The sequence below is a fragment of the Artibeus jamaicensis genome, unplaced genomic scaffold, assembly GCF_021234435.1.
Source record: "Artibeus jamaicensis isolate MK-2021 breed Jamaican fruit bat unplaced genomic scaffold, CSHL_Jam_final scaffold_625, whole genome shotgun sequence".
NCBI lineage: Eukaryota > Metazoa > Chordata > Mammalia > Chiroptera > Phyllostomidae > Artibeus > Artibeus jamaicensis.
Window position 1 is genome coordinate 2,881,099 of NW_026522051.1, and position 26,298 is coordinate 2,907,396.

At 57.4% G+C, this 26,298-nt stretch overlaps 2 protein-coding genes across 3 annotated transcripts in view; one reads left to right on the plus strand and one right to left on the minus strand.

Moving 5' to 3' along the window:
• The window catches only part of ADCY10 (adenylate cyclase 10), a 50,536-nt gene extending 46,418 nt beyond the window's left edge, over positions 1-4,118 (plus strand). For both annotated transcript variants that reach the window (XM_037167507.2, XM_053659378.1), the window contains 3 exons: positions 1,488-1,683; positions 3,145-3,333; positions 3,745-4,118. In XM_037167507.2, the coding sequence (XP_037023402.2) occupies positions 1,488-1,683; positions 3,145-3,333; positions 3,745-3,906 (547 nt within the window). In that variant the 3' untranslated portion in view covers positions 3,907-4,118. The remainder of the gene's footprint in view (positions 1-1,487; positions 1,684-3,144; positions 3,334-3,744) is intronic.
• Positions 4,119-10,103: 5,985 nt separating this feature from the next.
• The window catches only part of MPZL1 (myelin protein zero like 1), a 34,547-nt gene continuing 18,352 nt past the window's right edge, over positions 10,104-26,298 (minus strand). Inside the window, exons 2-6 of the mRNA XM_037167440.2 lie at positions 23,888-24,054; positions 21,279-21,492; positions 20,467-20,599; positions 18,043-18,145; positions 10,104-12,872 (exon numbers count right to left, since the gene is read on the minus strand). Coding sequence (XP_037023335.2) covers positions 12,771-12,872; positions 18,043-18,145; positions 20,467-20,599; positions 21,279-21,492; positions 23,888-24,054 — 719 coding nt within the window. The 3' untranslated portion in view covers positions 10,104-12,770. The remainder of the gene's footprint in view (positions 12,873-18,042; positions 18,146-20,466; positions 20,600-21,278; positions 21,493-23,887; positions 24,055-26,298) is intronic.

Sequence of the window (26,298 nt, forward strand, 5' to 3'; positions counted from 1 at the left end):
AATTATACCCAAGGCAGACTGAAGGCGTCAGAGTAGACCGATGCTAAGGCACCTGGGGGACCACTAACCAGTCCATGCCCCTCCCCCAAGACAGAAGGGGGGAGATGCCAGCCCAACTGTATCCCAGACAACTGGCATCCCTTCTGCCTGGGTCCCATTGGGGTTCCCCGGGGATGGTGCGGAAAGAGCCCTGGCCTCTGAGGAGGGCTGAGGTCTGGGGGACACTAAGAAATAGCACCACTTGCTGCCGGACCCTCAAGACCTAATACTGAAAACCATTGTTAGTAGGGCTGGTGTGCAAGGGTATGGCTGATATCTGCAAGCAAGTGGGCTTCCTGGCATTGAACTCCAGGCTCAGATGGACCCACTCAGCAGCGGGCTATGGGCCCGTCTAAGCTGTGGGCCCAGCTGTGTCCTCCCCCGTGGGGACAGAGGGTCAGGCCCAGGTGCTGAGGCGCACCTGCCCGATTCCTCTCCCAAAGCCTCCAGCCACTCAAGTCCCTCCTCCTCCTCATCAGAGGAGGCAGGGCGGCCGGGGAAGAGCGGGGAGGTGGGCGGCTGTGGAGGGCCCTTGCCTTAAAGGCAAGTTCAGGGCCGAGGAATTAGTGGTCCCGTACCCGGTGAGCCTGAGGCTCCGTCCTTCACCCCGTTCCATTTCTCACTCAGCAAGCCCACGGCCAGGGCCTCGACCTCACAGAGGTGGGCTGGGAGGGCTCACGGCCTGTCTTCCACAGCCACGCCCCAGGCTGGGGGCCATTCCCTGTTCCACTTCCCACCACTAGTCAAGTGCGCAGTCATGTCGCCCGGTACTCAGAGGTTTCGTGAAGAGGTTGAACAGCAGTGCGGAGACCCTCCCACGTGGAGGGCCACAAGCTAGCCCTGTTCCAGATTTGAATAGAGGTCTCCCATGATCCAAATTCCTTGGGAGAAATTCCAATCTAAAGTTTAACCATCCTTGCCAGTTCAAGGGCAGGGATTCAAGTTCAAAGTCAAATTCACTTGCCTCTGTGAGTTAAGGTTCAAGGAGCCTGAGGTTTAGAAGTCATCCTGATTTCTTAGTCTACTCCGTTGTCCCCACAGCGCTGGACCAGGCCCTGCTTCTCACACTGGGGCGGTGGTGGGGACTGGAACCACTGGGTGGGCTTAGCAACGCTGATCCTGGCCCCGTCCCCACCCCCACCCCCAGGGTCCATCTGACCCACATGCCTGGGTTGGACCGGAGAACTTGCATGTCTCAGGGGCATCCACGTGATGCCAGGCTGTGGCCCACACTTTGAGCAGTGCTGGCCAAGGGTTCCCAAGGATTCCATTCATCCCAAACCATCGAACGTTCTGTCCTTTCCTTGCTCCCTGCCACATGATGTCCCCTGGCTGGGCCCCCGGAGGCCCGCCCGTGTTTGGGGGCTCCCTCCGGACACACAGGTCTCAGAGCACCCGCCCCTCGCCAGGGCGACGCTGACTGCCCTTGTTCCTCTGCGGCGGCACAGGTACGCCAGACTTCAGGACTGGAACATGTTTCAGATATTTTTCAACAAAGCTAAGAACCTGGTGCCAAAAAGGACGCCCTCGGCGCTTTACTTCCTGGGCATCTGCGGGTTCATGGAGTGCCAGGTCCTGCATCTGCAGAAGGAAATTGAGGAGGGTGTGGAGAACGCCCAGGACAGCGGCGTGCAGCTGCTCAAGGTGAGGCGGCCCACCCGGTGCGGGCGTCCGGTGCTCCCTGGACGGGTCCTTGTGCCCCTGCGGTGAGCAGGATCGAGGCCGGCTGCGTGCTGTGCGGCCTCTCACAGGCTGTCCGCAGAGCGTTCGGGCCAAGTGCACCCACGTCTTTACCACGCACGCCCCTCGGTCCCAGCGGTGCCCCTCCAGGGAGTCGTCCTGAGGAAGTAGAGGAAGTGCGGCAGTTTATCCATGAAGGCGCTGACCTCGGCTTTTGTTATCATCAAAACACTAGGAGAAAAAAAATTTAAGTTTTTTAAATTTATTCATTTTTAGACAGAGGGGAAGGAGGGAGAAAGAGACAGAGAAACATCCATGTGTGGTTGCCTCTCAGGTGCCCCCTACTGGGGACCTGGCCCACAACCCAGGCACGCGTGCCCTGACTGGGAATCGAACTGGAACCCTGTGGTTTTCAGGCTGGCGCTCCATCCACGGAGCCACACCAGCCAGGGCAAGGTAATGCATATAAAAACTTCACAAAGAAGGTGGATAAAGTCAGGAGTGATGCGTTTAAACACTGGGATATTTCCTGCTTTAAAGCCCTGAATTTCTGACGTTTCTTTCATCAACCGGAGTAGCCGGCCACCCGAGGCCCCACTCCTGAAGAGCAGCCACAGGCTCAAGTTGACACAGTGACGCTTGGGGCACCCTCCCTGGTGTGACCCAGCCCCCTCTGCTTCTTTCTGCGCCCAGACTCTTCTCTGTGCCTCACTCCGCCAGCACTGGGACCCATGCGCCCAGACGTAAAAGAAGCCAGTCATTGAAAAACATGCACAAAAGGACGTGAAAGAGAAAAAAGTGTGCCCCGCCGTGTGATCGGTGTGATCCCAGCTGTGGTGGTGTGAGTGTCAGCGTGAGTGAACGTGAGTGTGTGTGTAAGCATGTGACTGTGTGTGAGTACGCATGAGACTGAGTGTGTGGTTGTCAGTGTGTGTATGTGGTGTGTATGCAGGGGTGTGTGCGTTATTGTGAGTGTGCAAGTGTGTGAGGTGTGAAGTGAGTATATGAATGTGAGTATGTGAGTGTGTAAAGGATGAGAAATAAAATAGTGGGCAAGTATGTAACCAAATATTGGAAATGTTTTCTTCTGGGTGCTGGAGTTGTAGGTGATTTTCACGTTTTTTGCTATTCTTTTCATTTTTCTCCTACTTTCTGAACAGTCAAGTCCCGGTTGTAATCACAGGAAAACATACATATTTTACGGAGTGGTTGCTGGGAGGGGCTGAAGCGCCCACCCACGGGGCACCCTAGGCCTGGACCCCCCACCCGCCCAGTGTCCCCTGCTCACCCCTGCTCCCCCGCTCCGTCTGGGTGACACACGGCCCCACCGGCCGGCGTGCACCTGCGCTGCACCCGGACCCCCCACAGAGGAGGTGCCGCCGCCCGGGCCCCCCCTCCGACTCCCTGGTGCCGTGTTCTCTGCAGAACATGGAGAACCTGGTGTCTCAGAACATCTCGGGCACCATCTTCTACCCGAGACTCTACCACCTGATGGCCTACGTGTGCCTCCTCATGGGCGACGGGCAGAACTGCGACCTCTTCCTGGACACGGCCCTGCAGTTCTCCGAGGCCCAGGGGAACCTGCTGGAGATGAACTGGCTGGACATGAGCCGGGTGAGTGAGTGCCCGCAGTCAGTGGCCGGCCCTGAGCCCGGGCCGGGGAGGCTTCGCAGGCGGGGAGGCCGCCGTGGGCCTCCGGACTCCTCCTGAGTTCTCGTGGGGCCCCCCTCCAAATCCCTGGAGCAAGGTCTTCCCCTCACCCAGACCCTCCCCACCTCACAGTGTGCATTGCACGCGTGTGCCCACCTTTTCTCCCCTCTTAGAGGGTGAGCCCACACGCAGCACCTGGCCCGGCGCCTTAGCCTCAAGATCCGTGTTCGGGTGTGCACTCACAGCTGCATGTCTGTGGCCTGGGTTCACACGGCTTTACAAGCCCTACGACGCGGGCCCGCTTCTGGTGGGGCCAGTCTGGACCGCCGTGGCCAGGAGCGCCGACCGGGCCCCCGTCCCCTTCGCCCCCCGCAGGAATGGTGGTACTCCAGCTCCGAGCCGACCAAGAACACGTGGCCCCTGACACTGCAGAGCCTCCCGTCGTGGCAGTCGGTCGTGTGCGGCAGAGTGAGCATGCAGGAGATCCAGAAGAACAAATTCCTCATGCGAGTGAACATCCTGGATAACCCTTTCTAACGCTGCCTGGAAGGGGGCAGGAGGCCTCGCCTGGGACGAAGCTTTCCTCGCAGCCAGCGCCTCCCAGGGGCTCCTGCAAAACCCGCCTGTTCGCATGCGGCCCTTCCTGGCGGCCGCCTTGCCTCCACCCTGGCTCCGCACGTGCAGGGTCACGACCTGCGGGGAAAGGGCAGCATCACCACGGCAGATGCTGCGACAGAGACCTGTCTAGTCAACCCATTAAACTGAAAGTGTTTATTTTTAAACGTCCAGTTGTTCCATCTTTGCCGTGTAGCGCGGTATTACAAACTGTGAATTCTCCTCGTGGTGGGTGGGGGCTTCTCTGTCACACCCGGCTGCGGCTTCTGGAGCCCTCGGGCCTCACGGGCCAGCTCACTGTGGAAGGAAGTGAAATGTAGAGCGTGGAGGTAGCAGTGATTCTGATGAGCAGCGGGTCGCTCCTCCATGCATAGACGGTGTGTGTTTTCATCTCTAACCAGGCGATAGCGTTCTTCCCCTGGGCGGAGCAGCTGCCCAGAGCCGTCTTCTGGCCCCTGTGACACATACCCCCCGAATCACAGTGACTTCCGGGGGCAGGGTCCACACGGGCACCCCTTCAATAGGCCAGGATTTCACTGTCCTTCTGGAAAGGGGGCAGCTGTGTATTTCTCCTCCACAAAGGAGGTTGGACATCCAGGCGGCACCAGGAGGCTGGTCTAGAGGCCTGGGCCCCAGGCCCGGTGCAGGGATGCCGGCCAGGAGAGCTGAGGGTTGGATCCCCCAACGGGAGCTCGGCAGGAGCAGACTCGGCGGCTGTGCCCGCCTCCCCACCTCTTCACTTCTGTACTTGGGTGGGTGGGTGGGTGGGTGGGGGGCACGATCCTTCCTCCTCCACAACTTCACAGACGCCTTTCACTTCGTGCGACCTAGCCGAAGCCAGAGCAGGCAAGGCTGGGGGCAGAGGGTGGGAGGCCGGCTGTCATTGGAAGTGTGGTGACGGCCATGGCATCCTCTTTCTGGCCAGCAGATGGCAGCACCCACTCTGTGCAGTGGCTGATCCCCAGGGAGCTCTGGTACAAATGCTGAGGACAGAGACAGAGGGGAGCAAGGCTTGAGGGCAGGTTAAAGATTTTTGCCTTCCATGTGCCTGAATCCAGAAACGTGTGCGTTGGGCTTTATAGGAACCCTGACCATGCCACTGGCCTGGGTTACAGGACCACTGCGTCAGTTTCCTTGGGCGTGAACTCAGTTTGCGAGGAGGTCCCTTCCCCCCCATCTGGCTGCAATTCCAAGGGACGGCCATGGCATCCTCTTTATGGCCAGCAGATGGCAACACCCACTCTGTGCAGTGGCCGGTCCCCAGGGAGGAGCTTCTGGTCAACCCCTGCAAGCCTCAGCCAGCAGCACTTGGAACCACTCCGGCTCCCACAGCCACTCCCCTCACTCCTGCAGCAGGTGTCCGGCATCAGGGTTTCGGGGTCATCACTTGAGAAGGGGGATTCTGGCTGCTGGTCCTTTCAGGAGGAGGCAGATAATCCACCAAGGCTGCAGGAGCAGAGAGTGATGGAGGCGTGATCTACCTTCTGTACTTCCACCCCCAGCCCGAGCTCTGCAGGAACCACACAATCACTTCACCTCTCGGTTTCACAGGTGCACCCTGCATGGCAGGAGGCTGAGCTGGCTCACTTGCGACCCCTGTTGGTGCCTCCACTTAAATTCTGTTGTTTGCCCTCGGGACGCCCAGTTTCCTCGCTGGGAGCATGAAGTTTTCCAGGCTCCCCGCCAGGTTCAGTCCTGCGACCCCAGCCTCTGGGCTGGTCCTTCCATCTGAAGGTCTCTACTGGAGTCTTTTGGGTTTCTCCCAAATCCTCCGGCCCCAAAGCACTCTCTCCCAGCATGCCTCATAGGTAGAGTCCATCAGTCCATCCTTGTCACTCCCCAGCAGTTGTCTGTCTTTCCCCATCCAGCTGTTCTCACAAGACTGCGTGGCACTGTCTGTTTGGGGCTGCCTCCTCGCTGGGCTCCCCAAGGGCACGGTTCTGCACCCTCAGCTCAGTCTCCCTTGCACTTGGCATTGGGGAAGCATATGAAGGCCTCGCCGGCTCCATGGGGTTCTCGGTAGCGCCCGGCACTGCACAGTGTGAGGGCTGTGGCAGCAATGAACACACGAGGGATAGGGTGACAGGGTGACGGGGTGTGTGCTCTCCACCCCCAGGATAGCGGCAGTCCCTGGGCCCACCGCAGGGGGGTGGGGCACCCCATCCCCACCCTCCACGCCCCCACAACGAGGGCAGAGGGGTGTGAGGAGGATCAGGGAGCATGTGCATGTAACCAGCTCATTCTTACCCCCTCCCCCCTGCACAGTCTGCCGAGGGGGTGGTCCCTCTCCACACTGTCCACGCCCTGGGTCCCTGCTCAGCCTTGAAATGTGCTCCGTGTGGCCAGGGGTCTGCATCTCACGTGTGATGTGACTTTAATGAAAACGAGTGGTAACGGCTGCGTGCGGCCCGTGTGGCGTTGGGGTGGGGGGTGGTGCTGAAACTGCACTAGCCCCAAAGCGGCGCCTCGGAAGCCCGGCACAGCGGCCAGGGCCCATTCTACAGAGGGAGCTCAGACAGCTGGGAGTGCACAGGGGTTGGGGTGGAGCAGAAAACGAGCCAGCCGCTTGCTCCTGCCGCCACCGCGCTCCCAGGGCGCCTGCCCGGTGGCGCGTGCTTCACAGTGAGCCCACGTGAGTGGCCTGGGCTGCTAACCTGTTTTCGGTCCCTCTGCCTCCACCGGAGAGGACCGAGTTTTGCAGGGACTTGAACACCTGCCCGTGGCCAGGGCGGAGGCCCGAGCATGGCCTAGGAAGAGCCCTCCTCTAAAAGCCGGAATTGAAACAGCCGGAGTTTGTGGCAGAGACTTGAATCTGGCGTTTTCTCCCTGGGGCTTGTAAGAGGACATGGAAGGATGCCCGTCATTTCCAGCCAAGCCGTTCTGTTCTGAAGTAACTTCTCTCCCCCGGGCTTTTCCTCTGCGGCCCTGCCTCAGTGAGCCAGCATGAGATCATCAGATCAGCCCCCTCTTCCCGAGCCTGGCGTGTCCTGAGGTGTCCTGTGTCAGGGGGACACCCACAGTGTCAGGACACAGAGCAGGGGGCCCCTCGCTGGCAGCTTCACCTGTGTGTTTGCCAGAGGTCCTACATGCTCAGCGACAAAGATGCTCCAGCAAGCTTCTCAGAAACACGTCCCCCCTCTGCTGGGGCCGACGTGTGGGGCAGAAAGGCCGACTTTGACTCGGGCGCATCCAGACGTGTTCAGAGCAAACCATCTGGCCTGCTGCTCCGTCCACGAGAGCAAGGGCGGGGCTTTGCAAGACGTCCCACATTCCTCTGGGCCCAAGTGCACGTTCTATGAGATTCCCTACAAAGTAAATTTAGATTTTATGTGCCTTCTTATCTAGTTGAAAGAAACTCTGTAATAAAAAAAACACACCACCATAAAAACTCACTTTAAAGCCAGAGAAAGCAAGGAGGTTGGACCTGGATTCAAAACTCCGGGTCCTTGGAGTCCTTCCTTATCAGGCAAGGGACACTTCAGGCCCACAGCAAGCCAGCCTCAGCTGTCCCCACTCCCACAGGTACAGACGCCTGAGGTCACTTAATGCCCTGAAGGGCCAGGAAACCAGGGCTGTGGCCGCCACGTGCTCTGGAGCAAGCGCAAAGCTGGCTCCAGAGCAAATGTGGCAAATGTGACCTGGCAGGCTTCCTCTTCCCAGATGCAAGGAGATCAAAAAAAAAAAAAAAAAAAACCTAGCCCTTCCTCATATTCTGGAACGCTCCAGGCCTGCTCCACAAGGCCCACCACAAGGAGGGGACAATGGTTCTCACATCCTGTTTGCAGGCAGAACTGAAGCGGGAAGCAGCAGCTCCCGGGGGGACTCCCCGGGGCTGAGAGAGGTGGGTTTCCTTCCTTGCAGACACAGCCAAGGCCCCAGCAGGTGCCAGAGCGCTCCCGGGACCCCAGGCCCTGGCCTCCTGGCCCCGGTTGTTTTTTTTACAAACCAGGTCTCAGCCAGTCTTGGGGCCACGGCCCCCCCCCACCCCACGGCCTCAGGAAGGATGTGAGTAGGAGCACTGGGCTCGGTGGCTGTTGCCCCGGTCCCAGACCAGGGGCTGAGTGTTTCTAAGGCACCAGGAAGCTTGTCTCATCCCGGGCTGCCTTTGACTTGCATTTGGCTTTTGCTTCTTCCATAGTCTGTAGGGACAGATGACTGTTGCAGTGTCATGCGTGGGCGCAAAAACGAGAGACCCGGAAACGACCTGAATGCCCAGGGATTCAGACCTGATTTCAGGTGGGATGGTCCATCCGTGTGAGAGAAGACTCTGGACGGGGGGTGGTGAATGGCCGATGGCCCCTCCCTCCCGCGCACGGGCACGCCCAGGGGAGAAGCAAACCGCAGGGCGCCGCGGCCCCATCTTCATGTTTGAAGCAGGCATGGCCGCTTTCCAGGGACCCCATCTCAGTCCCGGTTTGAAGAAGCTGTTTGTGAAACGTCATTTTTGAGACAAGAAAACCTGAGTCTGGACCAGGTGTTATAGGACGTGAAGGAAGGGCTTGTTTACACGCGTTTTTAACACATTTCCCTGAAGTGTGACGAGACATCCTGGGCACGTACGGGACACCCACTCTTTAGAAGATGCACCCCAAAGAATGTGGCAGTGAACAGTCAGGATTTGGGGTTTGGTGTCAAAGTCACTCAGAACAGAGGGACGAGACAAGAAGCATGGGTGACGTCACTGAAGTGGGCACGTGGAGGTCGGCCACACTGCATTCCTTTCTTTCGTTTAAAGTCCTTCTCAGTCACAGATCTGGGGTACACAGGAAAAGGTGGGGAAAGGGCGCCATGAAGTGGATGGTCAGTTCCTGGCCCTTCAGTCTGTCTGCGCCGCGGTCACCCAGAGGGCTCAGAGGCCAGCGGCGGCCCTGAGCCGGCAAGCGCTCCCCGGGCCAGAAGCCACTCTCAGAAGTAACGGTGTCATCGGCAGGCACAGTCGCTGGGCGGCTTGGAAACAGCCCCGGCAGCAGCGGGCAGCTCCCTGAGACCTGGCTCCCACATGGGGGGAAGCGAGCAGATGGGAGAGCCCGAGGAGCCCCTCAGTGGGCGAGGTCACGGGAGCTCACTCGTCTGGGGACCCTGCCAGCGGTCACTCTTTCTCTCTCCTCGGAGAAAGTGACACAAGCCAGGAGCTTGTCCTGCAGACACGGCAGTCCCTGCAGTTCACAGATGACTGGAGAACTCCAGTGTGTTATTAGTAAGAGGCTCCTGGTGGCACAGCTCTCAGCAGACGGAGACACGTGTTGTCCTCTGACCTGAGAGTAAGGGCCGTGCACAGGCCCCAGTCTCTCCACCACCCGACCGCCACCTCCCTCATCCCCAGGGCACAGGGGGGAGCCGCAGGCAGGCACCCCGCCCGCTGCCCGTCCCCCGTTTGTGCCGATGAGGAAGTGAGGCTCCTGTCTGTGGCTAGAGGGTGAGAACAAGGCCTCGGGCACCAGCTGGGCCTCCCTGCAAGTCCCACACCCTGAGCCTGACACGGTCTTTCTGAAAGTGGGTTTGCGATCAGAGCCGGCGTGCGTTAGCCTGGTGCTGCGTAGAGAGCAAGAAACGCCAAGCACCGGCGCATGAGCATGCAGTCATTACGAGGTCACCTTCCGTCACCCCGGGTAGCAAGCTCCCTGGGGAGCACACCTGGTGCCCACCGACGCCAGCCCTGGACACAGATCTGCAGGGTGGCTGACCCATGCAGCTGGCCACCGGGACCCAGCTCCTGCAAGGCGCCAGCCGGGAGCTGCTCGCCGCACAGAGGACGGAGCAGCAGCCAAGGAGCCGAGTCCTGGCCTCCCCGATACTGATGCTTCAGGAGGGGCGGCAAAAAACGTGAGTGTCAGTGGGCAGGAGAAAACCAGAGCACAGATCAGGGGCCGAGGAGGGCGGGCTGGGCAGGAGGCTGCTCTTTTTCACATGACAGAGGTCCCTCCCAGAAGGTGGCTCTGGGGCAGAGCCTGAGCGGAAGTCGGGGAGCAAACCCGCAAATCCGCGTCGGGCGTGGGCCCCCGGCGGAGGCAAGCCGGCCGGGTGCTGTGGCGGCCCAGGGAGGCCGCTGGTGGGCGTGGGATGAATGGCAGGGCCTTGGGCTCTTTTTCTACTTAATTCAAAATGAGCACACAACACAATTCAGTCATTGAAAAAGATGTATTAAAATATTCACAAAAGTACAACGATGGGCTAAGGAAACAACAAATAATGGACTTGGTGGGTTTCCCTGGGGAGACACAGACCCACTGAGCAGCTACGGCGGGTTTGGAATTTAGTGTCTAAGTCATCGCTTTCCGGTGCCGCCTCTCAGAAGTCACGTGTGCTTTTACGAGGTCTTGTTCCGCCAGTGAGATGGGAAAAGGACTCTCATTTAGAAGCAGCCCCACTGTTGCCATCTGTGGCCAGGGACAGGACCTTGGGGACACAGGGGGGAGGCCCCCAAGACCCACAGCAGGTGGTGTGAGGAGGAAGTGGGACCAGGTGTGAGCCACTTCCCCAGAGGAGCCTGTCCGGGAGCCAGAACAGGTGGCTGGGGGGACCTCTGCCAGGTGCTGACGGATGGGCGGGGGTGGGGCTGGCTGGGTGGGGAGGTCACAGGTCAGGCAGGAGGGGAGCTGAGGGCAGGGAGGCAGCCGGAGTCGGTGGGTGTTGGGGGTGCCCGCGGATGCTGGGGGTCGGAGGAGAAGTGGGCGCGCTTGCTGTCAGGGCCGCCAGGAGTGCCCAGTGTGCTCACAGGGCCTGGGGAGGGAGGGCGAGAGGACAGCACCCCTTTTCTCTGTAAGTAGCGGCTGTCGGGCAGTGTTAAACGGAGACCGCACACCTGGCCTCGAGACCAGGTGTGTCCTTTCTTCCTGGAAGACAGAGGCTCACCAGAGCACTGTTTGCGTCCGTTTGGAGAGTGCAGACAGTTCCACAGCCCGCCCTTCCCCTTCCCCTTCCCCTGACCCCAGCCACACACATCAGAGGGCTGCTGACTGCTCCTGTTTTCAAACTGAATGCAGGAAGTTCCAGGGGTCCAGGGGGACCAGATCCAGGGCCCTGCGGACACGTCTCAGGGCAAGCACTCCGCGTCCCTCACTGGCGCTGGGCCCGGGAGCAGGGCGGAGGGTGCAGGAAATCCTCCGGCCACACACGGCCCCGCAGCAGCCGGTCCCCAGCTGCAGGACACCGCAGGTATGGAGTGTGACTGCGGAGCCCCTTCCCGTGCCTGCAGAGGGAGTGTCAGCCAGACAGGAAGAACCGGTGGCTCCTCGGAAAACTGAAGACCACCAGTCTGCAGGCGGCTGGGAAGCCTCGTGCCCTCGTTCGGTTGTGCTGTGCACGGGCAGCTTGATCCCCTAAGGGTCCCCTCGGAGCCCGGCCTCCAGGCTCCCTCACTGGAGGCAGATGCCCTTGAGGAAAAGGAAGCAGCTTATGACCAACCTCAAGTTGAAGGGGAAAGAAAGGAATGTCCCCACGTGCCCCAGCATGCCCTTGACCTCCCCAGAACTGCAGGCTTTTGGAGCACTTTAAATTAAAACAATGCTTTTACTACCAAGTAATCCCGCAAATGGAGGAATGGCCAATATACATTAGGGTTTAATGATTTCACTTCGCTTGTCCTTTCGGGGGAAAAAGAGAAATTTCAGGTTTGAGGTGGGGTTGGGGGTGGCCAGTGGGACAAAACCAGTTACGGGGAGGATACCCGAGCTGCTGAGAGAGTCCCTCATCTGGTCCACTGCTTGCCCCCACGGGGACAAATGTGGAAAGTGAACAAGCAAACAAACAAAAAAACAGGACGAGAAGAGCCCCAAAGCAGAAGTACTAGCGCTACGTACGTGCTGACCTAAAAATTGAGCCAGTCTGCAACCTCAGGGGTCCGGAGGCAGCGCCAAACTGAGACTGATGCGTCTGAAAGGAGATGGATCCCCAGGAAGCGCTCTGGGCTCCTGCTGACACCCCCCCCAGACCCTGTTTCTGCTGCCTTAGGAGGAAAGGAACCTCCGCTCCTCGGCCGTGCAGGGACCCTGGTCCCCAGCAGGAGGACTCTGGAAAGAATCTAACAGGCACCAGCCCCACTTCTCAGGCAAGGCCTATGTCCTTCTTTGAGGACGTGTAGATGGCATTGGCCTAAACCGCCGAGGAAGCCCTGACCTCTGGCCGTCCCCTACGCTGCTCTCGCTACAACGAATGCAGCCGCTGAGGTGGAAGGAGGAAAGCTTTCAAGTCCAAGTGCACAGCAGAGAGAGTGAAAATGCTGTGTTTCAGAGAGAAAAAACATCAACAGAAATTTCTCAAATTGTCCCCAAATGGCATAGCTCACAGATGTCCCCTAAAAACTACCCCCCAATAGTCGGAGCAGGCAGTGGGTGACAGGCCACCCCAGGCGTGTGTCCCTCGGAGGGCCTTCACTCTCCGACCACAGTAACAGCTAAGACTGGTTCAGCCCTTGGGTGCAAGGGCCATGTCTGTTGGGACTTGAAAAGATCCCTACGTCTCCGTGAGGGCAAACCACACCCAAGCGATGGAGACAGGATGCTGCCGAACTTCCTCCCCCAGCTGCACACGACCCTGGACGCAAAGAAGTACGAAAAGCAGCCAGACGATTTGTATTTATGCACACGCAGACCATCTCCTCGGCACGCACCACCGGCTCCGCAACTCAGAAGATTAAATAGAATATTTACACACGTCCTTTGTACACGTCTTCCGCTCCCTCCGTGTGCTTGTCCTCATCCAAGGCCACAGGTGGTGACGGGCTGCGTTTCCACACCAGAGTCCAGTGTGACTTTGTCTCTTGCTTGGGACACGGCCTGGGCCTTGTCTTAATTTTTCCGGATGTCCGCGTACACCACGGACTCAGACTTGTTGACCTTGTCGCTGCGGGGCCCGCCGGAGTGGTCTAGCTGCGCGTAAATGACGGGGCCCTGGGGAAGAGAAGTCGGGTCAGAGGTCTGGAAACCTGGCGCCCCGTCAGGGGCCGGGGCCGGGGTTGGGCCTGGGGGGAGGGGCAGCATTGGGGTTCCAGAGCGGGATCCCTCTCTGGAAGGCTTTCAGGAGGACTTCTTGGGAACCCCCTGTCCAGGACAGACTTGAAAACAAGATTGTAGGGAACTGTGAAATTTCCACTTGGAAATTTCTGTAACAATGCCCTATTCCTTCTCTGGAAATTACCCTTGTCTTAGATGACCTGGCACAGAACCCCCTGCCCCTTGTCATCGGGCTCAGTGTCTTAAAGAGCGAAAGGGCACTCCCGCTGGCCCGAGACCCACGGGCACAGGCGCCCCGAGGAGGCAACACACTCGCTGCCACCCAAAGACATAGTCTGAACTGGTCACTTGACACAGATAGGTACTTAAAACGATTTCAAACATTCTCCCATGTGCCTCCTCACACTGCGATTCTTTTAGCCTGATCCTATCATAACTAATGAGAATACTGCTTCTTTGATATCTACGATCACGTAACTTCTTCCCATTTTAAACTAAAAAGTGGGGCGGCGGGCTCTGTGGACCTGGGAGGGAACCCCTGGATGCACTGGAGAGGAAGGGGCCAGAGGCGAGCTGCCGGGGAACCAGGCCGCCTGGCGCGGTGTGGGTGGGGGAGGCGGAGATCGGAGTGAGGCCTGGGGTTCAGACACCTGACAGGTGGCCGCACACGGCGACCTCCCAGCCCCAGAGACTCTAAGATTACAAATGGCAACAAGAAAAAGCAAGAGAGCCCAAAGTCAACGTGTCTCCTGGTGACGCCGACACTGCGCTTAAGCGTTCAGTTCTGAAATCGTAAGCTTGGCACCTGAAAGCCCGCGGTTTGACATCAGCGCCCTTTCTGGCCGGAGCCCCAGGACCGCATCCTTCCTCAGTGTGTGAGGTGGGGGGGATCCTGTGGGGTCCGGGCACCAGCTCAGCCGTAAGGGCTTTGCACTGGTGCCTCCATGCCTGGAGGCGTAAACAGAATAACACGGGGCAGGCTAGACCTGAAAGGGGAGAGGCCGCCACACCCGCAGTCCCAAGGCTCCGGGCAGGCTCGTAACCGCTCAATCAGTCTCTCAAATGGCAGTTAACACTGGCGTTGCACATCCTAGGGCTGTGGCCAGAATTCAGCGAGACGCTGTCTCCGAATTGAGCTGTGCCTGACACTGTTGCCCTGGGCACCTTGTTACATAAGCACACTTAGAATACACCGAGGTAGCTGATGACGGGAAGAAGCAAGCGGCCAGGCTCTGGGTGTGTCTTCCGTCTGCAAGTGACAGGTGCCCTGCGTCCGTTGCGGGCACTTAGCCTCACACCGCTCCTACGGAACCAGAGACCCCCCTGTGCAGGTCTCAGAGTGCAAGCCCAAGAGGAAAAGAAGTTCAAAATAAAGCAACTGGCTACAGCTGGCCCTCGAACAACACAGGTCTGTACTGCGTGGGCCCTCTCATTCAAACGTTTTTTTCAACAAATATATTGGAAAGGTTTTTTTGAGATTTGCAACAATTAAAAAAAGATTAACTGCGTAGCCTAGATATATCAAAAAAAATTAAGAAAAAGGTATGCCAGGAAGGCCGGGGTACATGCGGGCACCAGTGTAGTCTGTCATTTCCCGCCATGACACATGCACAGCAATATCCAGTCAGCTCGAAGTAGTTAAGTTATGGGGGAATCAAAAGTGACCCGTGAGTTTTCCACGGCACCAGTGTTGGGGGCCCTCCCCACTCCCCTACCTGTTCAAGGGCCAAGTGCACTAAGACCAGAATGAAACAAAGCGTTCTCTAGCTAACTGACCCATGGTTGCAGTCACTTCTGAGCACAGGACAGACCCCGAAATTAAGTTAATGAACTCCTAGATAACAACGCCCCGTCATAGGTCATAAAGACCCCTCAGGGTGTCGGGGCATCCGTGGGAGAAGGGGCTCATGTCCTGAGACAGGCCACACAAATGGCTGCAGGGTCTTTCTGAAGGCCGACCTGGTGTTATGTTACTGATGCTGAAAAAGGACAATAAATGGACATGATGGCTGAATGATGATCCCCCAGAAAATGCCCAAGTGTGGGCTGGGTGGGGCCCTAGGAGTTCCTCTTGGGACGTGGCCGGACTCTGGCTCAGGAGGGGCAGCCAGGTGGGGTGTCGGCCCTGAGAACCGGGGCTCTGGGTACGTTCACTCCTCTGCTCAGCTCCCTCTGGAGAAACGGACCAGCCCACGAGAAAATGGACCCTCAGCAAGAGAAAGGTCCCCCAACGAAGCCAGCCACCACTGCAGACAATCAGGGCAGCCCGCTGCCCGGCGGGGACCCAACTACCCTGCAAGGAGCTGTGACCAGGTCTGAGAGCCTCAGGTGTGCACGGATGGAGAACCAGGGTCCCTGGGAGTTGGAGCAAAGCTTCCAGCGTGAGACAGAGAAATTACACGAGAAAAAGGGGAATTCAAGAGAAACAGCAAAATCAAGTATCAGAAGGCAACTTTAAAAAAATACATCTTGCAAAACAAGGAAGAATGACAGGCTCCAAGAGATGCACCCAGGAAAACAACGACAGGCTATTCCGATCAGAGAATAAGAAATGGCTCTCGAGAGCCCGTCAGGGCCAGGCCCAGCGTCCAGGGTGGTCACAGGTGACTCGCCGTCTTCGCCAGCGTGCTGGGAGTGTCACTCTCCCCGCCCGACGTTCTTGAGACAGGAATGGAAGTGGCACTTTCCCTGCCCCAGGTCCCTGAAGGTAGACAGAGGGTGAGGCCAGTGTGAGGGGCCTTCAAACGCCACCTCCTCCCTTCCACCCCTCAAAGCGCCTACAGCAGCGACGCCCGGACTTCCCCAAACAACTGGGGCTTCCTCAGAGTCTCCCTTAACCCTGCAGGACAAGAAGCTGCATCAGACAAGGGCCTGGTCGAGATGCTGCTTTCTTTCCGCCTCCCTCCCCTGAACACACAAATACAGATGTTTCTGTGGTGTGGTCCTCCCCAAAAAAGAGAAATAGCTCTTGAAAAAAATTTAAAAGACAGCCGATAATAAATACTCAATAAAAGTCAGAGAAATCTTCTAGAATGAACAAAAAGAGCAAAACAGAAACAAATGAGAAAAACAAAAGGATCGACCCAGACATGGTCCAGTTCCTATCAGGAATTTTTAAAAGAGAGAACATGAAAGGAGGAAAATTTCCAAAGAAAAACAGAAGAAAATATCCTAAAACTGAAGGACGTCGTTTTCAAATGAAAAGAACCGTGAGTAGCCAGCCCAATGAGAAAATAAAAACCCCACAATTTTGTGAAATCTCAGAACAGGAGGAGTAAAAACCATCCGGAGAAAAGGGCGACAAACCCCGCACCACCGGAAGGGGCAGGAGGCACGGCCGCCACTCAGCACTGGAAGCGGGGAAAGCCAGCAGCCCCTCAAATGCAGAAGGAAAGGGATTTCCAACCCGGAATCCTCGCCAACCAGATCCTCCTCCGAGCTCGAGGGAGGAGCCAGCGACCTCCGAAGGGCTGAGAGCCAGTGCACGACCTCCTAGCACCAAAGGGCAGGGTCTGACGCCGGTCTCCCGGGGCTGAACCGAGGTTCCCACCGGGGCTGCAGGGCCAACCTTCCCAGCTCTGCCGAGGATGCTGCCGCGCTCCGGGCTCCTGGCGCAGCCTCCGCCGGCACGGCCAGAGCCTGTCCGGTTCAGACCGCCCTGATTCCGACCCCGTGGCGCCCCCTGTGCTTCCACTGGGCTCACACAGGTAATTCAGGAGACTCCCCCATCTCAGGCCTGTTTACCCAGCTGCGAGACCCCTTTTGACTGGAGAGGTCCCATCTCTCCACCGGGCCCACGGGTGCAGGCATCTTCGGAGGTCACCACTTTGCCTCAAAACTTGTATCTCCTGCGCCCCCTCTCTCAGGAAGTTATGGAGGACACCTTCCAATGCAATATGGGAGTACACCGAACAGGTGAAGACCTGCAGCCCCACGGCAAGTGGTAAGAGCAGTTCTTAGGAGGGAGGCCAGCGCGATTGCTACCCGACAGCACGGAGCTCGGCTGAGCCCCAGATGCTGACAGTGGCGGCTCTGGGGACACAGCACCCCCAGCAGCCGAAGGAAGGGAAGTGCAGGGGTAGCGATTCTGCTCAGAACTTGCAACCGAAGAGCTCTGAGATGGAATGCAAACACATACTCAGAAAACACAAGGCACACATTAGCTCCACAGACACAAGAAAATTGTACGAGGAAGCAACTGTACGCGGTGCGACGGTGGAGAACAGGCACACGCCACGGTGACAGAGAGCTACCTAAATACGGTGAGATGGGCCTCCGGGAAGGGGCAGGTATGCGCATCGTTGGTGTGCGTGCGCCGGGGAGAAGGGCTGGGGAAGAACGAACTAGATTCTTATTTCCATGATATGGAGTCAGTGAATAACATGAAAAAATATAGAAAGAAAATATGAAGGTAAATACCAGGAGAAATGGCTGGAAGAATGGAAAGTGATTGGCTATTATTTCTGTAAAAACTTTTTTCTCTCTCCTTCTCAGACCCTAGTCGGGTCGCTGTAAATGGCACCGCTGTAAACGGCACCGTTACAGCTGCGCAGCCGAGGCGGCATTACCCAGGAGGCGGGCCTGCGCACCACGCCCCCAGGGCTTGGGACCTCGGTACCTCCTACGAGTAGAATCTGCACCTCTCTGGGCTCGCCAAACTTACCAATCACTTAGCCACAGGCTGACTTTCGGTTTCTTGTAAAGAATTCACAAAAAATAATTTTTCTGTTGTATTACCAATACCCAGATCAACCTTGTCTCCCTGATTCCTTGTCATATAGAGAGCACCTCAGGGTGGAATGCAGCTCGCTGGGTTTCTTTCCCTGAGCAACCAACGAAGACTCTCCCACATCTGAGGGAGCCGTCCCCTGAGGCCACATGGGAAGAGGGGGCCACGCCCGGTGGACAGTCTGTTGGTGGTGCCTGACTCGGGCAGATCCTTCTCTGCACGTTTGCATGGGGCCCTCCTTAAGCGGCTCTCTTTCTGTGTCCATCCGTCCGCCTGTCCATCCCTCTGTCCCGGTGTCACGGCTCACACTCTCTCCCGCTCCTGGGGTAGTGGCCGAGCCCAGCTGCAGAGCGCAGCCCGGAGGCGGTCGCCGGTTACCTGGTGAGATGCAGACGGCAGGCTCTTTACTAGACCCTCTGTGTCGGAGGGGGACTTCCGCGGAGCCTGCTTAACCGGAGACACACTCTCTGAGGTGCTGCAGCTGACAGGGTGGCAGTTTGGAGAACAAATGTAAAACAAAAAATGGTTTTAAATAAACAGAAACAAAAATATGGAAAAGCAAGTGACGGCAAGGCGAAGGAGCAGATGTGGAAGAACAAAACACAGCAAAACAACGGTATCGCAACAACCACGTGTCTTGACACTGGACCCCTGCTGCTCGTTGGGCGAATGTGAGCCCTTTGCCAGTTTCCAGTAATGACGTCGGCCAGGCGGGGCTCTGGCTCACTGAACGTGTTAGCTCGCTGCTCTGCCCTTCCCCCGCCATCTACCCGCCTTTGGGATAGAGATTTAAAGGAACGGGTTGTCCCTTCTCCTATGCGCATCGAAGGGGAACCTCTCCTGAATGCATTTCAGAAGTTACAGCTGCCCATTCAGGGTCGCAGTCTTGGCCGGCTGGTTCCTTTCATTCCTGGCTTCTTCATGTTTTGTTTTCCTGCCAAAAACTGGACTGAGAGCCCTCCCCCTTCCCCGAGGAGGTGAGAATGACTGGAGGCTGGAATGGCAGGTCCCAGGGCAGAGCTTCCTAGGGCATCCGGGGCAGTGGGGCCAGGAGGTTACTCCTTAGGGGACCCCCAGTGAGACGTGCCCTCAGCAGAGCTCGGGGGCCTGGGGTCAACCCCACTTAAAGAGTCCTGGCTAAGAGCACAGGGGGCGGTGCATCCCACTAACTGTGCCTTCTCAGAAACGGGAGGTTAAAGGGCCCAAACCAAAACGGTCTGGCTATGCTAACACAGAGAGGGGCTCGGTCATTCACAGTACAATTCACGTATAAAAAAAAAACTGAAACACACGCACACGTGAAGGCATTTCACATGGAGAACACACATAATCACGGTCATAAAACTCCGTGTGTTTGACAGCCCCGCTTCCCTGGGGCGGTGTGCTCAGTATGTTTCTGGCACACACACACACACACACGCACACGTGACGTACTGGTGGACAGACCACAGGAGCTGTGGGGTTAGCTCGGAGCCAGCTGGTTGGTTAGTTGCCAGCCAGGGAGACGGGCTGTACACACACATGAATATTAACAGGAACGGGCAACGGGATTAGTTACCATGTGTCTAGTGGGGCGGAGGGAGACCCGGCCCCACTACGGGCTCAGTGTGGCGTCTATGTCAGCTTTTCTCAACAAGTGGAGGAGAAGCAGGCTCTGATCCCGGCACGCCGAGGCGGAAGGGCAGGGGGGGGAGAGACAAAGTGAGAACAGCAGCACCCACCACGCCGTGCAGGGGTCTCAGGCTCACGCTCTCCACGAACCCGAAAGCAAGAACTACAGCGACCGGCACGTCACCACCCCGGATTAGTCTCACGCTGGAAACCAACACACCAGTTATTCGTGCTCAAGAAACACTCGCCATGCAAGAACAGAGGCATTCCAAGCACGTACTATCTGAGCTGGACCATTCAAGCTCGTTCAAACACAGCGATCCTCCTAAAAACTAGAACCGCAGAGCCCCAAGAGAGATGGAGAAGTAGGGGGGCAGGGTTCCCACCGTCCACCAGCCAGGCCACCGGGCATGCAAGCCTCAGAGCGCAGCCCCGAGGGATGGTGAAGGTCAGCGTGCACCTGCCACGAAGCCCAAGCCCTCAGCTGGAGGCTGGAGGCAGCCTTCACCCTGACCCCGGGAGTTCTAGTTGGTCGGCCTTCCCCCAGAGCAGTGAAGAGAAGGCCCTGCGTCAGACACACCTGGGCTCAGGTGTGCTGTCTCTCAGAAGGCGGGAACGAAAGGCCTGCTCCCCTCTACCGCTGGTACCTGTTGGTGTCCAGCCCTTGCCGCCCCCATTCCGATGAGTCCCACCATGCACTCAAGACAGAGCAAAGCAACTCAGGTGCCAACCAAACCATTAAAAAAAAAGAATCTGTGTCACTGCCTCAGGTGGGGGGGTCATCTATTAGCACAACTGTCCTCAACTCGTTTGAGATTTGCCTAACTGAGAAGAAGAACCTGCTGACATTATCGCCAAAGGATGAACATGACTCTCAGAAACTGGGTAAGTGACGTCTGTGACCACCAGTGGTGGGGTGGGTGGCATTGCAGCCAGAGCCCGGACTGCCAAGGGCTGGCAGCTGCAGGCCGGGGGCAGAGCCTGTGTGGCAGCAGCTCGGGTCACAGCCCGTCCACAGTGGGCCACTGGCTTCTGCTTGGCCCCGTCCGCACACCTCCTGCGGAGACTGCCCGATTCCGGCAGGAAAGCGCGTAGGGGCTAATTCTTCCCAATTCTTTTTCCATAAAAAAAACACAGGGGCTTTTATAAACCCCTCCTCCTCCCCATCCCCCCAGAAGCAGTGTCTCTCACCCAGTGTAATCCCGCTTAGAGCTCTTCCTTCGGTAGAGGACGGCCAGTACCACGCTGGTGAGCAGGGAGAGGCCCACGACCACAGCGGTCACTATGCCCACCACCACCCAAACCGGAAACACGGGCAGCACCGCTGGGGGGAGAGAACAGAATCGTGTTACGGTCCCTTGTGACGAGGAGAAGTGGGATTTATGGCGTGAACGAGCATCTTCCTTTAGCGGTTCCATTCCCCTCTACTATTCCCCGGATTGTGAGACCTCAGATCTAAACAGTGGCACAGGATGCAGTGCACCGAGCACTCCTGTGCACACCACGCCTCTCCGTGTGCCAAAATAAAAACAAAACAAAAAAAACCTGGGGTGCAAATTCACCTCCATCTACTGGGCCAGCAGAGCGGCTGGCGTCTCGGAATGAGACCCAGGACCCTGTGTGTTCCTGCTGCTTCTCCAAAAAGGGAAGAAACGGTGGTGGGGTTTCTGCAAATGTTGACACTTGCTCCCGGAGAACATAGGAAGACAGTCAACCTCCTTTCCCACCGCTCAGCCCATCGAACTGGGTCTGACTTCTAATCAGCGTCGGGCGATGAGCACCCCAGCCGTGGGCCAGGAGGCTTCGGACAGCAGGGGTGCATGCGGAAAGATGGGCTGCTCCGCCTGCGTGGGCCGCAGTCCCTGGCCCCCAGGCCCCCAGAAACGGGGCACTTTGCTGCAAAATGCTCCTTTCACACACCCCCTGGGACATCGGTCTCGTTTTCCACCCCAGCACAGGACAACGGGGACTGAGCCATTCCTGCCGACGTGCCCGGGACGTACCTTTCTCCACGACGTACAGCCGAATGTGTCCAGGCTGGGCAACGATGTCGGGAGGGTTTTTGACGTCGCAGATGTAGGTGCCATTGTGGATGAACTGCATGTTCTCTATGCTGATGGAGGCGTCTTTCTTGTCCAGGTCTCCAGCCCAGCTGATCCTGCCCTTGAAGGGCGGGTAATTCCCGGGGTACTCCTGCCCCTGGGAGTAGTGGAAGAACTGCAACCAGGGAAACAGGGCCTGTGAGCTCGCCCCGAAGGCAGAGGTGCCCGCGCTCCCACGGGCGTGTTACGCAGGACTCATCACGCAGACTCCCTACGGGAGACATCTGTCACCTTGCAAGTCTCGTGTGGAATCTAAGCCAGGCAGGGGGTGGGGAGCCAAGGGGTTCAGTCCTGGGTCAGCTGCAAAAATACACTCGGGAGCCATCTCACGCCCTCTCGGTGTCCCAGTGACAGAGAGATTAACACCGTATTTTTATGAGTGAGAAACTGGAGATTCAAAGAAGCCACTGGCCCCGTCAGGGACGTCTTCAAAGCCAGCGCTCCTAGGGTGACACCAGTGAATGCAAAGGTCTGGGTCTTCACCACAGTGCACCGTTAAGATACAGAGAGAAGCCTAACTATCCATTAATCCGATGGGTTTCTCCCTCTTATTTATGGGTTTCTCACGGAACAAGGGAACCAGGCCCAGGCAACCCAAAAAAACTCTTGCCGGCCTCCCCAGGTTCGGCCTTCAGCCCCTTTCTTTTCCCTGCTCACTCTCATTTTGCAAAGTAACATCATCGAACCCAGTGCCCGGGAAGCTAGGCGAGGCCGGGTGGGGACCCAGCCCGACACTGGCTTCGATGGGGCAGCTCGGCTGGAGGCTTCCGGCTGGTGCCGTGGTCAGGGTTGGGGTGGCGGTGGGACGGGATTCTGTACTCGAGTCCTGCTGGCGTTCCAACCAGGGCACTTTCGGCACCTTTGAGTACACGGGAAACCCCTGTGCCAACACCTACTGACCCCTGCATGTCCTTACGTCCTAAACCTCCCTCTACCTGCAGGGTCCCTGAGGTCTAGGGCCTCCCCCGAAGGCTGGCTCATGCCACCACCCAGCTGCCCCGCCCTCCAAGCCTGTCACTATCTCCCACGAACTTCTCCCACTTGGGAGCCTCAACCCGACTGGCGGTCCATTCCCCCTCTTGAGGGTCTCTCTCTCCTCTGTTGACCTCCCACGGACGATGCTGTACGCTGTCATCCTCTCAGGCTCCGCCTCTTCCCTGGTCTCCAGCTCCTCTAACCCGCCCTCCCGATGCCTGAATGCCCACTGAAAACGTCAACAACTGTAACCATTTAAAATATGTGCCTTGGGCTCACTGTCCCCTCATCCTCAGGCACAACCGTGAAGGCTCATCGTGCCTTACCCTCCTCGCACATCTGTGACAAGTTCACAGATGCTGGGGGAAGACACAAGACTCCTGAAAACTCTTCTCTCCGGAGAAGATGCAGAGACAAAGGACCTTATTACATAGCACACAGCACGCAGCATGTTGTCATTGGAGTCCCACAGGGACGGCCTGGGGGGCTCAGGTGGATGCTGGTCCTTGGAGGCTTTGATTACAGTTAAGGAGCCCCAAGCTTAGGGAACCCAGCGGGACAGTAAACAGACCTGTCCTCTGCCCCAGAGACACTGTCACTGTCACCCTAGGCTAGTGTCACTGTGCAAGAAAGGCCACCACAGCCTCTGCTGGCCAGGTGTGCAGAAACGTGAAGCACCGTGGAAAACGGCGCTCCTCACGGCCCTGCCAGGTGAGACCCGCCTGCCGGAGACTCCCGGAGGACAAAGGGAGGCTTTGTCCTCACAGTGCCTGGCCCGAGAGAACAGGTCTCAGTCCCACTTTACCCTCACGCCACCGTGTGGGAAGCCCCTCCTCTCCGTCTCACAGACCAGACTCAGGACCGTCGGCCCCGCGTAGCGAGCACCCGGCGTCCAGCTGTGGAGGCGTCTTCCCTCCAGGCCCCGGGGCCTCGGGCCTCCGGCCCTGGGTTTCTGTTTGGCCACTTACCCTGGTGCGACATCACCCACATGCCACTCTTACTTCTAAGGACAACCCGAGGGAGACCAGTGATTGTTTCCGAGTTTCTGAGGACCTTGCCAACCCGCAGTGAACTTCCGATGCAGGCCGCCGAACCAGACGGACCAGGTGCATGTCAAGAAACTCAAAATTGAGTCAGAAAGACTCTGTGTGTGTGTGCGTGTGTGTGTAAAGAAATACCAATGAAAGTGGGGCAAACGGACACTCCGAGGGGGCAGGGTGAGTCTCGATCAGTGTCAGCAAGGCTCGCTAAGGGTTGCTCTATGGGAAGGACACATTTCAAAATGGGCCGAGAGGGTGGGGGCAATGGGGGGACGGCAGGGTGACAGCGACCCACAGGGATGTGAAAACGCTGTTTTTAAGGGAAGCCAAGCTGAGTTTGCCTTTCCCCGGACAGCCTGGAGCAAGAGAAGGGCCCTGCAGTCTGACCGATGGCGGACACATCGGTTTTGGGAGTGACGGGTCAGGGGGACGGGTCACCGATGACACAACAGCAGACAGGACCCCGCACGCGAGGCCGGACTAGGGCGCTCCTACCGACATGGAGGTGTCCGTCCCCTCCGGCTGGAAGCTCCAGGACACTGTGGTCAGCATGCTGGTGGTGTTCGCAGACTTGAACGTGCATGTCAGCTTCCCTTGCGTCCCATTGGCTACGTACATCTCTTTCGGGGTGTACACCTCCAGGGCGGACACGCCAGCGGTCACTGGGGGGAGAGGCAGGGACAGGGAGGCTCAGGAGCAGGGTTCGGCAGGAGCACCCCAGAGCTCGCTTATCAGAGAAGATGACACAACAAGTGCAAGGAAATTGCAGGACACACACAGCCACGAACCGGACCCCTCGCTGACGGCCTGGGCGCGTCGGGTTTGTGTTTTAGTAACAAGACGCTTTTACTAGTCCTGAACTTTGTCCATTCACCTACTGATGGACATCCCAGCTGCTTCTCGATGGTCCGATTTTAATGGCATGGGGGCTATAGTTTTACTACTTTTTTAGAAAAGATTTTATTTATTTATGAGGGGAAAGGAGGGGGGACAAAAGAAGGAGAGAGACATCAATGTGTGGTTGCCTCTTGTACCTCCCCTACTGGGAACCTGGCCCGAAACTCAGGCAGGTGCCCTGACTGGGAATCAAACCGGCAGCCCTTTGGTTCACAGTCCGGCACTCAATCCACTGAGCCACACCAGCCAGGGCAGTTTTGGTACTTTAAATAGTTCTCATACTTGCCCGTTACATTTTGCTGGCTAGCACACGGAACTTTTCTCATCCTCCACGTATAAGGCAATTAAAACTGTTCTAGTCATGTGTCATTTTAAAGCCATGCCTATTCTTCAACCGACCCCTTTCCTCCAAAGGATTTAAGGCAAAGAAAATAGCACACCATGGCACACTTTCCTTACCGAAATCTTACCGCCCATCCGACTTCACTGGGGTCTGTTCACCCTCAAGGGAGACGGAGGACCACGCCGGCCACGTGTCCGTTCACCCCATTATGGTTTTCCAGGTCGCCCAGGCCCAGGAACTAGTATTTGAAAGGCATATCACTTGGAATATAAAATACAGCTCTTGTTCACAAGATCTATGGATACTCAGAGGCAACCACAGGAATTACTAAGGATGGCTGCTCAAATCATCTTCACTTAAAAAGAGACTCTGTCAGGGATGTAATAAAGGTGAGCAAAACACAAATTTGGCCCAGGACAGGAAACAATGAGAACGAATACAGAAAAGACAAAAAACACCCATCTCCAAAATATGATATTTTAAGGAGAAATCATTGAGAGAGAATCCATATCTGCCATTTTCCAATGACTCTTAGAATGTCACGGATGAGCAACACAGGGAGGGGCGTGGTGGCCCGGGACTGAGGGGCACGTTCAGAAGGACGCAGGCCAAGGAGCAGAAGTGCATCCCCAGCCTCCTAACTGTTTATTCTCAGGACACAAAGTGCGCTTGTGGCTATTCTTTTAAATAAACTGATAGCTGTACTGCATCGGGCAAGTTTTTTTTTTCCTGCTAAAGAGGGTGGATTATTATTACAGGGAACAATGGGTTATTATTTGTGGTCCAAACCTCAAAACAAGCCCTTCTTTCACCCGAGTGGCAAACAAAAGGCTGTTCCTCACTATTGTGGGCAGACAGAAAAGCAGCCCCCTGCACGTAGTTCAAGGGGAAGGCCAGAGCCCCAGCCCGGACCACCTGACCCGTCATTCCAGGAAGCAGCTTGGCTGGGAAACCTTTACTGCACATGAGTCCCTCCGGTTTCGTCCACAATGACGGGCACTGTGAGGATGGCCAGGCTGGAATGTCGTCAACCACGAGGGGCTTTCCCACTCCACGCCCCTGCCCCAGGACCTGGCCCCAAGACCTGGGCGCAAGACGGGCGCCCTGTGACGGGACAGACAGATGGAATGAGGCTGAGGGTCCAAGTTGCCACTGGGAATCTTCACTAGAGACCAACCAAGTCCCTAAAAGGCTCGTAGGCAATCTGGTCACCGCAGACTTAATGACACTGCTGCCTTGGTCTGAGCCGCCGCCGTCTCTCGCCTGGGATTTTCAGCGGTTTCCTAAGCTGGTGGCCTTTCTGCCATCACCCACACACCTGCAGCTGGTCTGGGGAGAGGCCAGAGACATCCTGTCAAAATGCCCATCACAGCTTCTGCGCCTCTGCCCCAAACCACGTGTCCCCCTCCAAACGCTGCAGAAGAAGCCACCCCTCATCTGCACCCCCTGCCTGTGATGAGCGCCCCCAAGTATAGAGACTGGAGGTGTCCCCGGTGATCCTGGGGCCCGAGACACGAGGGGTGAGGGAGGGACGGTGTGAATGGCTGAGACTGCTCCGCTGACCCCACGGAGGAGGGTCAGGCGACAACCTCACTTAAAAGTCCCCACACGTGGGACAGACGCCAAAGTGCTTCCACCAAGCACGGCGTGGCGCGACCGTGGCAGG